The 13,238-nt window shown below is 46.3% G+C and overlaps 1 protein-coding gene across 1 annotated transcript in view; it reads right to left on the bottom strand.

The window, feature by feature from the left end:
* The window catches only part of SHISA9 (shisa family member 9), a 261,288-nt gene that overhangs the window by 22,811 nt on the left and 225,239 nt on the right, over nucleotides 1-13,238 (bottom strand). Inside the window, exon 4 of the mRNA XM_029057989.2 lies at nucleotides 524-679. Within this exon, the coding sequence (XP_028913822.1) occupies nucleotides 524-679 (156 nt within the window). The remainder of the gene's footprint in view (nucleotides 1-523; nucleotides 680-13,238) is intronic.

The following is a 13,238-nucleotide window of genomic DNA, read 5'->3' as shown; positions in this document are numbered from 1 at the left end:
GGGTTTTAACCCCACCGTGGTGTGAGACATAGTCTTGGAGATTTTGAATGAATTTGAAATGGAGCGCTCTCCTTGCCAGTATGGACTGTACAGGAGATGAAAGGGTGGCAGAATGAAGTCCATGGGGGCTGAAGAAGGGAAGGAATGTCATCTTACATCGTCAGTGACTTGAATCCATTTCCCAACCTCCTGTAGTGTTATCTTTACACAGTCTCCATGGGGAGGTAAAAGAGTGGGATGATATTACAGTGCCCTATGTTTCCCACTGAAAGTGTCTTGGAAAGTTCTGGATCTTTACAGAAGCTTCTAGGAGGTAGGGGTGTGTTGGCAACTGGTCTATTTCCCAGGACTGCCAAGAGTGGGGCACTGGGCCAATGTCGGGGGAGGAGAAACATTATGAACTGCTTTTTGTTACGGACATTCGAAAGCCAGGGTGAAAGATATAAACAGCCAGACATCCCTTTTCAAGAATCGATTAGGTTACGCGACTCAAGGAAAGGCAACTTGCTTAGATACTGCTTACCGACTGCCTTGAGGGAGGCGTACTTGTTGAGCTCCTTGCCCGGGGGCTGCTGTTCGTAAGGATTTGAGATTTGGCCCAGGTTGGGGTAAGAATGTGGATGGGACATCTGGGGGAGGAGAGGCGAGGTCGGCACCACGTTATTCATCTGCGACGCATCTGCAAACGAACAGAAGCAAACAGAGGGTGAGGCACAGACAGGAGCCAGCTGGGTCAGAGTTAGGCCCCCTGCACACATCCCACTCCAAACCCAGACCATCACTGTGCTGTGCCTTCCGGCCAGGTGTACCTGGCTCCAAGGGGGTAATTCCCGGAGAGATTTAAGAGTGGTGCCAGAACCACATGCATCCAAGCCTGCCACTCAGCCCACCAAAATGACTGCTCTATGGCTCTAGTGTCAGTGTGATTGATTGTGGAATTTGTTAAGTACTTACTATGTGTCCAGCACTGTACTAAGCACTTGGGTAGATAGAAGATCATCAGGTCCCCCATGGGGCTCACACTCTAAGTAGGAGAACAACAGGAATCCCCATTTTGCAGATGAGAAAACTGAGATACAGAGAAGGTAAATGACTTGCCCAAGGCCACGCAGCAGGAGAGTGGTGGACCGGGGATTATAATCCATGACCTCTGATTCCTAGGCCCATGCCATTTCCACTAGGCCAAGCTGCTTCTGTTCTGTTGGTTGTTTTTTTAGGGGGAGGGGTTGTATAGCATTTGTTAAGTGCTTGCTATGAGTCAAATACTGTCCAAAGCACTGGGGTAGACACAAGGTAATTAGGTTGCACACAGTCCTTGTCCCGCATGGGGCTCACAACCTAAATAGGAGGGTGAACAGGAGAACTGAGGCACGGAGAAGTTAAGTGACTTGTCCAAGGTCACAGAGCAAGCATTGGCAGAGCCAGAATTGGAACCCGGGTCTTCTGACTCCTAGGCCTGTGCTCTCTTCAATAGGCCACACTGCTTCTGATTAAGTGGAATAAGCTTCCCCGTGGCCTTGATGGGATCAAGGCAGCCTCCAATTGTGGACAGGTAATTACTGAGAGAGAGGTCAAACCTTTGCAGCCTTTCCCTTGGAAGACAGATACCAATATGGAAAGATTAGAAGGCTAGCTAATTTATTCTTCCTACATCCTACATCCTAACTGGCGCTGGACCTTTAGGGGAAGCCCACGGCCACTGGAATGAAGCAGGTCTCGAAGAGCAGAGGTGACTCAGGCTAGGCCGAAGGGTGGTCGCTTCCACTGAACTCTTGCCAGCTGCCGGGGCTCCAAATTTCTCCAGCCTAACCAGGAGACTCAGCAGTGCCATTCCAACTGGAAAGAAAAAGGGTGAAGCCTACCATTTAATTAATTTAATTGGGGTCTTTGTTAAGTACTTCCTGAGGGCCAGGGATTAAGCACTTGGGTAGATATAAAATGATCAGTTCAGACGTCGCCACTGTCCCACATGAGGTTCACAGTCTGAGAGGGAAGCAGAACAGGTATTTAATCTATATTAAATAAATATATATTTATTTCATTTATACAGATGAGGAAAATGATAAACAGATAATAATAATAATATGTTAAGTGCTTCCTGTGAGCCAAATAAGGTCCTGACTACTACTACTACTACTAAGGTACCTTAGTACCTTACCGCTACGGGCTCTCGTTATATCCCGGCTAGACTACTGTGTCAGCCTTCTCTCTGACCTCCCTTCCTCCTCTCTCGCCCCGCTCCGGTCTATTCTTCACTCCGCCGCCCGGCTCATCCTCCCGCAGAAACGATCTGGGCATGTCACTCCCCTTCTTAAACAACTCCAGTGGTTGCCTATCAACCTCCGCTCCAAACAAAAACTCTTCACTCTAGGCTTCGAGGCTCTCCATCACCTTGGCCCTTTCTACCTCTCCTCCCTTCTCTCTTTCTACCGCCCACCCCGCACGCTCCGCTCCTCCGCCGCCCACCTCCTCACCGTCCCTCGGTCTCGCCCATCCCGCCGTCGACCCCCGGGCCGCGTCCTCCCGCGGTCCCGGAACGCCCTCCCTCCTCACCTCCGCCAAACTGATTCTCTTCCCCTCTTCAAAACCCTACTTGAAACTCACCTCCTCCGAGAGGCCTTCCCAGACTGAGCTCCTCTTCTCCCTCTACTCCCTCTGCCACCCCCCCTTTACGTCTCCGCAGCTAAACCCTCTTTTTCCCCTTTTCCCTCTGCTCCTCCACCTCTCCCTTCCCATCCCCACAGCACCGTACTCGTCCGCTCGACTGTATATATTTCCATTACCCTATTTATTTTGTTAATGAATTGTACATCGCCTCGGTTCTATTTAGTTGCCATTGTTTTTACGAGATGTTCTTCCCCTCGACTCTATTTATTGCCACTGTTCTCGTCTGTCCGTCTCCCCCGATTAGACTGTAAGCCCGTCAAACGGCAGGGACTGTCTCTATCTGCTGCCGACTTGTTCATCCCAAGCGCTTAGTACAGTGCTCTGCACATAGTAAGCGCTCAATGAATACTATTGAATGAATGAATGAATGAATGAATGAATGAATACTATGGTAGGTACAGATAAGCACATCGGACAGAGTCCCTGATCCATATGAGATAGGAGAGAGAACAGATATTGAATCCCCATTTTACAGATAAGGAAACTAAGGCACATATAAAATAAGTAACTTGTCCAAGGCCACACAGCAGGAAATTGGAGGAGGTGGGATTAGAACCCAAGGATCCTTACTCTCCGTTATGTATTCTTTCCATTAGGAAAGGGGTTAGAAGCAGTGTGGTTTAGTGGAAAGAGCACAGGCTTGGGAGTCAGAGGATGTGGGTTCTAATCCCGGCTTCACCACTTGTCTGATGTTTGACCTTGGATAAACCACTTAACTTCTCTGGGCCTCAGTTACCTCATCTGTAAAATTGGGATTAAGACTGTGAGCCCCAAGTGGGTCAACCTGTTTGCTTTGTATCTACCCCAGTGCTTAGAACAGAGCCTGGCACAAAGTAACTGCTTAACAAATGTCATTATTATTATTAAACTAGACAGTAAATGTAAGCACCTAAAGTGATTGAGGCCCTCAAAACTGTACGCTTATTGTGGGAAGGCAATATGTCTGATAATTGTTGTATTGTACTCTCCCAAGTGCTTAGTACAGAGCTCTGCACGTAGTAAGCTCTCAGTAAATATGATTGATTGTTTGATTGAGATGGAGGAAAAGAAAATGAGATATACCTGAACTTTCAATAGTTCCTGGTAACTCTTAGTAGAGAAAAGCACTTCCACTACAGAATGATGTTGGGCTCTTAAAGGGAACAAATGACCTCGAATCTGTAAGCTACCTGTGGGCAAAGAACGTGTCCTACCATCTCTGTTATATAGTACTCTCCGGAGTGCTTAGAACAGTGCTCTGAACACAGTAAGCACTCAGTAAATACGATTGATTGACTGACTGATTTACTCTCATGCTAAATTAAAGTTATGACTGGTGAACACCAGTAATTTGGGGAGAGGAGAAGATGAGTGGGAGGGAATACAGAGGGAAAGCAGAGGGAAAAGGGAGATGAAGGGGAGGGAGGGGAAGGAGGACAGGAAAGGGAAGAGAGGAGAGAGAAGAGAGGAAAGAGAAGGGAAGACAGAAGAGAGAAAAGGGGAGAGGGGAGCAAAAAGAGAGGCACCAGAGAGGGGAGGGAAGGAGGAGAGAGGAAAAGAAAGGGAGATGAGAAAGGGAAAGGGGAGGGAGGGAAGAGAAAAAGGGGAGGGAGATGAGAGAGGGAAGAGGTAAAGGGAAGAGAGGAGAATGAAGAGGAAAAGAGGAGAGTGAAGAGGGAGTGGGGAGAGAGGAGAGAAAGAGAAAAAGGAAGTAGGGGGAGGAGAAGGGCAGAGCAAGCAGGGGAGGGCAGGAGAGTGGGAGAGCAAGAAGTATTTGACTACTTCTTCATCCTCCTGGCTGACCTCCCGGCCTCCAGCTGCTCCCCGTCCCGTGCAAACATCACACTGCTGTCTGGATCATTTTTCTAAAACATCTTACCCCCCATTTCTCCCCACATATCTCCAACCATTTATTCATTTGATCATATTTATTGAGCTCTTACTATGTGCAAAGCAATGCAGTAAGTGCTTGGGAGGGTACAATATAACGACAGTCACATTCCTGCCCACAGTGGGTTCACAGTCTTGAGTGTTTGTCCATTCCTCTCCACATAAAACAGAAACTCCCGACCGTTGGCTTTTAAGCATTCAACAATCTTTTTCCTTCCCATTTATGAATGTTCTTTTTTTTTTCTTTTAGTGGTATTAGTTAAGTGCTTGCTATGTGCCAGGTACTGTATTAAGCATTGGGAATGATACGAGATAATCGAGTTGCACAATGTCCCTGTCCCACAAAGGGCTTACAGTCAAAATTTCCATTTTATAGATGAGGTAACTGAAGCACAGAGAAGTGAAGTGACTTGTCCAATGTCATACAGCTGACAAGTGGTGGATCCGGGATTAGAATCGAGGTCTTCTTGACTCCCAGGGCAATGCTCTTTCCACTAAGCCACACTGCTTGCCCTTCATCCCGGTTCACAATAGTCATTCCCGTCACGCTGACCTTTCATTCATTCATTCAATCGTATTTATTGAGCACTTACTGTGTGAAAAGCACAGTACTAAGCACTTGGGAAGTACAATTCAGCAACAGATAGAGACAATCTCTGCCCACAAAGGGCTCACAGTCTAGAAGTGGGGAGATAGACATCCAAACAAGTAAACAGGCATCAGTAGAGATTTCTATGCATTGGCTGGGAATTGAACCCGGGCATCCTGCGTTGGCAGATGAGAATTCTATCACTGAATATTCTCACTGTGCCTCATTCTCATCTCTCCCATCACCAACCTCCTGCTCATACTTCCTTGTCTGGAGCTCTCTCCCACTTTTTATTGCACAGACCTCTCCTCATCTTCAAAGCCCTTCAAAAATATATCTTCCCCAGAAGTCCTTCCCTGATTATTCTATAATCTCCCCACTTTATAGCCTCTAACTCTCCCTTTAGTCCTTCAGTACAACCTAGGCAGTTAAGTACTCATGACATATTGTCATATTCTATTACTTCCTCCTATCAACTTGACAGCATAAGACAAGACATCTGTAATTTAAGTGTCAGTGTACCCAGCTTTATTGTAAGATCCTTGAGGGCAGAAATCAGATTTATTACAGAACTCTTTATTTTCCCACCCAAACCCTCGTCCTTCCCCTGAATTTCCCATCACTGTAGACAATACCACCATCCTTCCTGTCTCACAAACCTGTAACCGTGACATTAACCTTCACTCCTCCCTCTCATTCAACACACTTATTCTATCACTAAATCCTGTCGGTTCAACCTGCACAAAATTGGTAAAATTCGCCCTTTCCTCTCCACTCAAACTGCTACCATGTTAATCCAAACACTTATTCATTCATTCATTCATTCATTCATTCAATCGTATTTATTGAGTGCTTACTGTGTGCAGAGCACTGTACTAAGCACGTGGAAAGTACAATTCAGCAGCAGAGACAATCCCTGCCCACAATGGGCTCACAGTCTAGAAGAGGGGACGCAGGCATCAAAACAAGTAAGCAGGCACCAATAGCATCAATGTAAATAGAATTATAAATATATACACATCATTAATATAAACAGAATTATAAATATATGCATATATACAGTGCTTCGCACATAGTAAGCCCTTCAATGCCATCATTATCATTATTATTATTACACAAGTGTTGTTGGGGGGGAAGGTGGTAGAGCAAAGGGAGCGAGTCGGGGTGATGGGGAGGGAAGAGGGAGCAGAGGAAAAGGTGGGTTTAGTCTGGGAAGGCCTCCCGGAGGAGGTGAGCCTTCAGTAGGGCTTTGAAGGAGGGAAGTATGATTGGCAGATTTGAGGAGGGAAGGCATTTCAGGCCAGAGGTAGGACGTGGGCCAGGGGTCGACGGCGGGACAGGCGAGAACGAGGCACAGTGAAGAGGTTAGCAGCAGAGGAGCGGAGTGTGCAGGGTAGGCTGTAGAAGGAGAGAAGGGAGGTGAGGTAGGAGGGGGAGAGGTGATGGACAGCTTGGAAGCCAAGAGTGAGAGGTTTTTGCTTTATACTCAGCAACCACTGGAGATTTTTGAGGAGCTTGCCATGACTACTTTATCAGCCTCTTTGCCGACCTCTCTGCCTCCTGTCTCTCCTCATTTCAGTCCATATTTTATTCTGCTACTTGTATCATTTTTCTACAAAAAATGTTCAGTCCATGTTTCTCCTCTCCGCAAGAACCTCCAGCCTTCTCTGCATCAAAAAGAAACTCCTTACTATACGCTTTAAAGCATTCAATCACCTTGCCCCCTCCTACCTCACCTCTACTTTCCTACTACTTTGCTTCTCTAACGTTAACCTACTCACTTTACCTCAGTCTCATCTATCTCACCATCAACTCCCTCACCTATAGCCTGCCTCTGGCCTGGACTCCCTCCTTCTTCATACCTGACAGACACCTACTCTCCCCGCCTTCGTAGCCTTATTGAAGGCACATCTCCAAGAGGCCTTCCCTAAGCCCTCTTTTCTCCCACTCCCTTCTGCGTCGCCTTGACTTGCTCCCTTTATTCACTACCTGCTCCCAGCCCCACAGCACTTACGTACATATCTATAATTTTTTTTTATATTAATGTCTCCTTCCCCCTTCCAGACTGTAAGTTTGTTGTGGGCAGGGAATGTGGCTATTGTATTGTTGTACTGTACTCTCCCAAGTGCTAGTTCCAGTGCTCTGCACCCAGTAAGAGCTCAATAAATATGTATAATTGATTGACGTTGTACTCTCTCGAGCACTTAGTACTGTACACTGCACAGGGAAGGCACTCAATAAATATGATCAATTCATTGATTCCCCGAGCTGTGAAGTGGAGGCCCCTCTTCTCCCCCAACCCAAACTGCAATAAATTACAAGTCGCCATTAGCAAAGGCCAGAACAAGAACTAAGTTACAGCTGGCTGGTTCATCCTGCATGCCCCGGTTTGGACAATCCAATTCTAGGCTCCTCCAGCACTTGGCTTCTCTCCTCCCTCAGCTGGTTTTCAGGAAGGCTCACCTAGGGGATGAGGCCCTCCAGCCTTCGCCGCTCTCTTCCTTCCGCTGGCCCTCAGGAAGACCTTCTGGGGAGATGGGGGCTCCTTCAGTTCACCCTCATGTCTAGACCGCGTCTCAGCAGGAGCTTCATCCTGCATTACATGTCCCAAATGATGCTTTCCAAGACAATTGGGGAATTTAAGTAGAAAGTGTTCAAGTGCACATTCAATTAGTCATGACAACTCCAGTTGGTGCTGACACGGAGATGCCACGTACACAGGGAGAAGCGTTTACAGATAGCTCCAGCCTCTGGAAGCTTCCCATGTTTCACCTAGATTTCAGTGGCTCAGTAGCCTCAGAGGATGGTGTCCTCCTAGTGGGATACCATAGGGGCACTCAATAAATCGTCAACTCAGAGTGGTCCATGAATGGACTCTCCAGGGGGAACTACTCTTCCTCCAAGCTTCTCCCAAACTGCGTCCATAGTTTTCAAATGCAAGCTCCTTGAGAGCAGGGAATGTGCATCTTCTATCCGTTGCACTCTTGCAACTGTTTAGTACCCTCTAGTCTTTAGGCTCGTTGTGGGCAGGGAATGTATCTGTTAAACTGTACTCTCCCAGAGCAGTGTTCTGTACACAGTAAGCACTCACTAAATACGATTGCCTGACTGATGCATTGCATTCAGTCAGTGCTCAAAACCACTGATTAATAATATGGTCCACCAGCCAAAGCCTATCTCCCATTACTGCCCAGACAAATACGAGGACTCCCTCCTGCTGCTGACCATCTGGCTCAAAAAGCTGGAGGGCAGCACTTGGAAATGGAGGTGAGAGTCCAGTGGGAAATGTTCTCCCCTGGTTTGTGGTCTCCACAGCTCTTCCTCCCTCTAGCAATGATAACTGTGGCATTTGTTAAGTGCTTGCTATGTGCCAAGCACTGTGTTACAATCATATCAGACGCCCAACTATAGCAGAATTGACCATATATTAGTTTATGATTCCAAAGGAAATATGGGCCCCTTGCAATTTCAGAGTTCCTGTGTATTAAATTAGAGAAGCGCCATGTCCTAGTGGATAGCCCACGGGCCTCAGAGTCAGAATAATAATAATAATGTTGGTATTTGTTAAGCGCTTACTATGTGCCGAGCACTGTTCTAAGCGTTGGGGTAGACATAGGGGAATCAGGTTGTCCCACATGGGGGCTCACAGTCTTAATCCCCATTTTACAGATGAGGTAACTGAGGCCCAGAGAAGTTAAGTGACTTGCCCACGGTCACACAGCTGACAAGTGGCCGAGCCGGGATTCGAACTCATGACCTCTGACTCCAAAGCCCGTGCTCTTTCCACTGAGCCAAGAAAGACCTGGGTTCTAATCCCAGCTCCACCATGTGTCTGCTGTGTGTCCTTGGGCAAGTCACTTTACTCCTCTGTGCCTCAGTTCCCTAATCTGTTAAATGGGGATTACTGCTATGAGCCCCATGTGGGACAGGGACTGTGTTCAACCCGGTTTGCTTGTACCCACCCTAGAGCTTAGTACAGTGTCTGGAACATTATAATCACTTTACAAATATCACTATTATTATTACTAATATCATCATTATCAGTATTATTTCCTGAAAGCAAACTGGGAAGAGGTGAGCTACAATCATATGCAGACCCAAGAATAGGGTAAATCAAGGGAAATAGAGGAGAGGGGGTAAAAGAGCCAAGGGCGGGGGCCATGTTGCCTATTCTAGCAGATGTTCCCAGTGCATGCTAGTGCTCAGCATGCAGGAGTTGCTTAGTAAAAATCTGATGAATGATTGACACGATAAAAGGTGTATCTTTAGGGAAGGGTTGGGACAAAAAGAACCAAACCCTGAGAGATGAGGGAAAGCACGAATTGCTACAATCCAATTTTGGTTAAGACTAACCTTGCTGTATATTCAAACTCACTGAAGAACAATTAAAGCCAAATCCCTCTGAAAAACAGTGCCTCCAAAACTGACCAAAATCCAGAATCAAGGCACACTCGGCTTTGGGTGTTTTCTACATTTCCCTGCCTCGTTCCTTTCTGCCCATCTCCCAGTAATCCTCATGGGGTAAATGCTGGTGATACCAGCCAGGAATAAGCCCTACAATAAGTCCGAGTAGGTTGGGGAAGAAGGCCTTGAGCTAATGCATTGAATAGTTTCTGCCACTAGTCAATCAATGGTATTTATTGTGAGCTTACTATGAGCAGAGTACTGTACTAAGTGCTTGTGAAAGTACAATATAACAGAGTTGGTAGACATGTTCCCTGCCCACAGGGAGCTTACAGTATACAGTAGAGACAGACATTAATATAAATAAATTACAGATTTGAACATAAGGGTAGTAGGGCCTAGGGAGGTGTGAATAAAGGACACAAGTCCAAGTTCAAGGGTGGCGCAGAAGAGAGTGGGAGAAGATGAAATGAGGGCCTAGTTGGGGAAGGCCTCTTGGAGGAGATGGGCTTTCAATAAGGCTTTGAAAGTGGGGTATGAAGAGGGAAGACTTAACAAGCCAGAGGTAGGACATGCCTATGGGGCTGTCAGTGAGATAGATGAGATTGAGATAGGTGAATAAGTTGGCAATTAGAGGAGAGAGTGAGTGGGCTGGGTTGTAGTAGGGAAGCAGCGAGCTAAGGTAGGAGCGGGCAGGGTGATTGAGTGCTTTAAAGCCGATGGTATGGAGTTTCTTTTCGATGGGGAGGTGGACAGACAACCACTGGATGTTCTTGAGGAGTGGAGAAACATGGGCTGAACATACAACCAAGCTGGTAGACACAGTCCCTTTCCCACAACAAGTTTACAGTCTAGAGATGAGGGCTTACAGCCTATGCTCATCTCCCTTCCTTTATTGTTGGAGCTCCAACAGAAATCTGTTGGTGTGTAATAGGGATGAGGGGGAATGAATGAGTTTCCGGAAGTGGGTATCATGCTCTTTGAACCAGTGGGAAGGGAAGACCTAAATAGAGGGGAAAAGGGTAAACTTAAGAATTAATCAGTGATAATGATTGAACACTTACTGTGTGCAGAGCACTAACCTAAGCACTTCGGAGAGTACGATAGAATTGGTAGATACAATCCAAGTCCTCAAAGGCGGGGGACAGAGACACTAAAATAAATTACAGGTAGGGTAAATGGAAGAGTATAAGAATGTGTACATATTTGCTGTTGTGATGGAGTGAGTATCCAGGAGCTTAAGAGGTACAGACTAAGCCCATAGGTCAAACAATCAATAGCATTATTGAGTACTTACTGTGGGCAGAGCACTGTGCTAAGTGCTTGGGAGAGTACAATAGAATTGGTATCCACCCACGAAGAGTGAGGAGAAGTAATCTTCCCTAGTGGATAGAGCATGAAGCTGGGAGTCAGAAGGATCTGGGTTCTAATTTCAGCTCTGCCACTTGTCTGTTGTGTTACCTTGGGCAAGTCGCTTCATTTCCCTGCGACTCGGTTCCTTCATTTGTAAAATGGAGACTAAGACTGTGAGCCCCATGTGGGACAAGGCCTGGCTACAACTGGATGATCTTGAATCTACCCCAGTGCTTAGTATAGTGCCTGGCACATAGTAAGTGCGTAACAAATGCCATTTTAGAAAAAGAGCTCACAGTCTACAGGTGGAGACAGACATTACGATTAATTACAGATATGTACAAAAGTGCTTTTGAGTTGAGGATGGGGCGAGTATCAAGGGCTTAAAGCATACAGACCAAAGATCATAGGTGATATAAAAGGGAGAGAGAGTAGGAGAAATTAGGGCTGAGCGGGAGAAGGCCTCTTCGATGAGAGATGTGATTTTAGTAAGGATTCAAAGGTGGGGAGAATGTTGATTTGTCATACATGAAGCGGGAAGGGGGTTCCAGGCCAGAAGGAGGATATGAACAAGGGTTCAACAGGGAGACAGACAATACTGAGGAACAGTGAGTAGGTTGGGTACCTGGGACCAAGGTCAACAGGTAGAATGAGTAGAGGTAGGGAAACATAACATCTTTTTAGAATGATTTGCAGAGATACTAGTCCCATTTCTCTCTTTCCCTGGTTCCCTTTATCAGTATCAGGTTCCCTTTAGAATTTGTCCTTGGTTTTATTAAGAACGTATATGTCAATCTGAGGTTACACACATTATTTGGATATATGCATTCATATATGTGACACTGAGTGGAAAATCGGTCTTTCAACCCACACTTTCAGTCTGTCACCAAATCCTGCCTGTTCTACTTTCAGAATATCTCTAGAATCCATTCCATTCCCTTTCGTCTCCATCCAATCTGCTACCACGCTGATCCAAAAGCTTGTCATAACCCTCTCTATTTCATCAGCCTCTTCGCTGACCTCCCTGCCTCCTGTCTCTCCTCATTCTGAGCCATGCTTCACTGTCTGAATCATTTTCCTAAAACATCACAACTCCCCACACCTCAAAAACCTCCACTGGTGGCCCACCCACCTCTGCATCAAACAGAAACTCCTTACCACTGGTTTAAGACCCTCAATCAGCTCTCCCCTGCCTTCCTAACCTCAGTCATCCCCGACTACATTCCAGCCCACACATTTCATTCCTCTAACACCATCCTACTTAATGAACCTCAATTAATCTCTCCCCATCACCTCCCTGCTCACATTCTCCCTCTGGCCTGGAACACCCTTCCCTTACATACCCGACAGACCACCCTTCTCCCCACCTTCAAAACCTTACTAAAATCATATCTCCTCCAAGAAGCATTCTCTGACTAATTTTTGATTTTCCCACCCTCTCACATTCCCTACTGCATCGCCTAGCAGCTTGGGTCTGTACCCCTTAAGCGCTTTGATACTAATCTCACCCCAAGCTACCCAGTACTTATGTACATATCCTCATATTCAGCTGTAATATATATTAATATCTATCTCCCCATTTAGTAAGTTCTCTGTGGGTAGGGGCTGCATCTACCAACTCTATTGTGTTGTTCTCTCCCAAGCGCTCGGTACAATGTTCTACACCCAGTAAATGTTCAATAAATACCACTGATTGATTGAAATTGATCGATTGAAAGCTACACTATAGCTATGGGTGAGGAAAAATCCAGTGTATTGTTATTTTTGAACATACTCAGGCATACCCATACCCTGCACAGGAGTTAAACTAGAACTCTGGTAAATTTAGCCCATGAAACCTAGTGTCTGGTTAGAGTCCAAGAAGGTGGGAGTGGGCTTCTGCTGTGCCAGTTGGCACTCTGGCTGCCATCCTGCAGCCTGGTGGGGGCTGGGGGTGCTTTAGTCTTATGAACAAACTGGCTAAAAGCCTGTTTCAGCTATATCATCACAGCCCTTCTCAGCTTTCTGTTTCTCTGAATATACGTCTCCTTCAGATCACTGAAGACATTATATGGTCCTGTAAATGGCGTCATAGCACTTCCAGAAGACTGAAGATAGCTCCAGCCTAATCACAGACAAGGAGGAAGCCTGAAGAGATGGCAACAACATTTCCACATACGCCTCACACTTTCTGCCATTGAATAAGAGGCCCTTCAAAACATACAAAGCCTCCCCTCACACCCAGGTCACAACTGCTGATGAAGTCATCTCAGGCGTCAGAGCTACGAAAATGGAAAAGCGCTTGGTCCTGATGGCATATTTTCTGAGATCTATAAACATGGCAAAGACACCCAGCTTTAACACTTACATATGCTCT

Source organism: Ornithorhynchus anatinus, chromosome 2 (assembly GCF_004115215.2).
Source record: "Ornithorhynchus anatinus isolate Pmale09 chromosome 2, mOrnAna1.pri.v4, whole genome shotgun sequence".
Taxonomy (NCBI): domain Eukaryota; kingdom Metazoa; phylum Chordata; class Mammalia; order Monotremata; family Ornithorhynchidae; genus Ornithorhynchus; species Ornithorhynchus anatinus.
The sequence above is the reverse complement of the archived record's forward strand: the minus strand, read 5'-3'. Positions and strand labels throughout refer to the sequence as shown.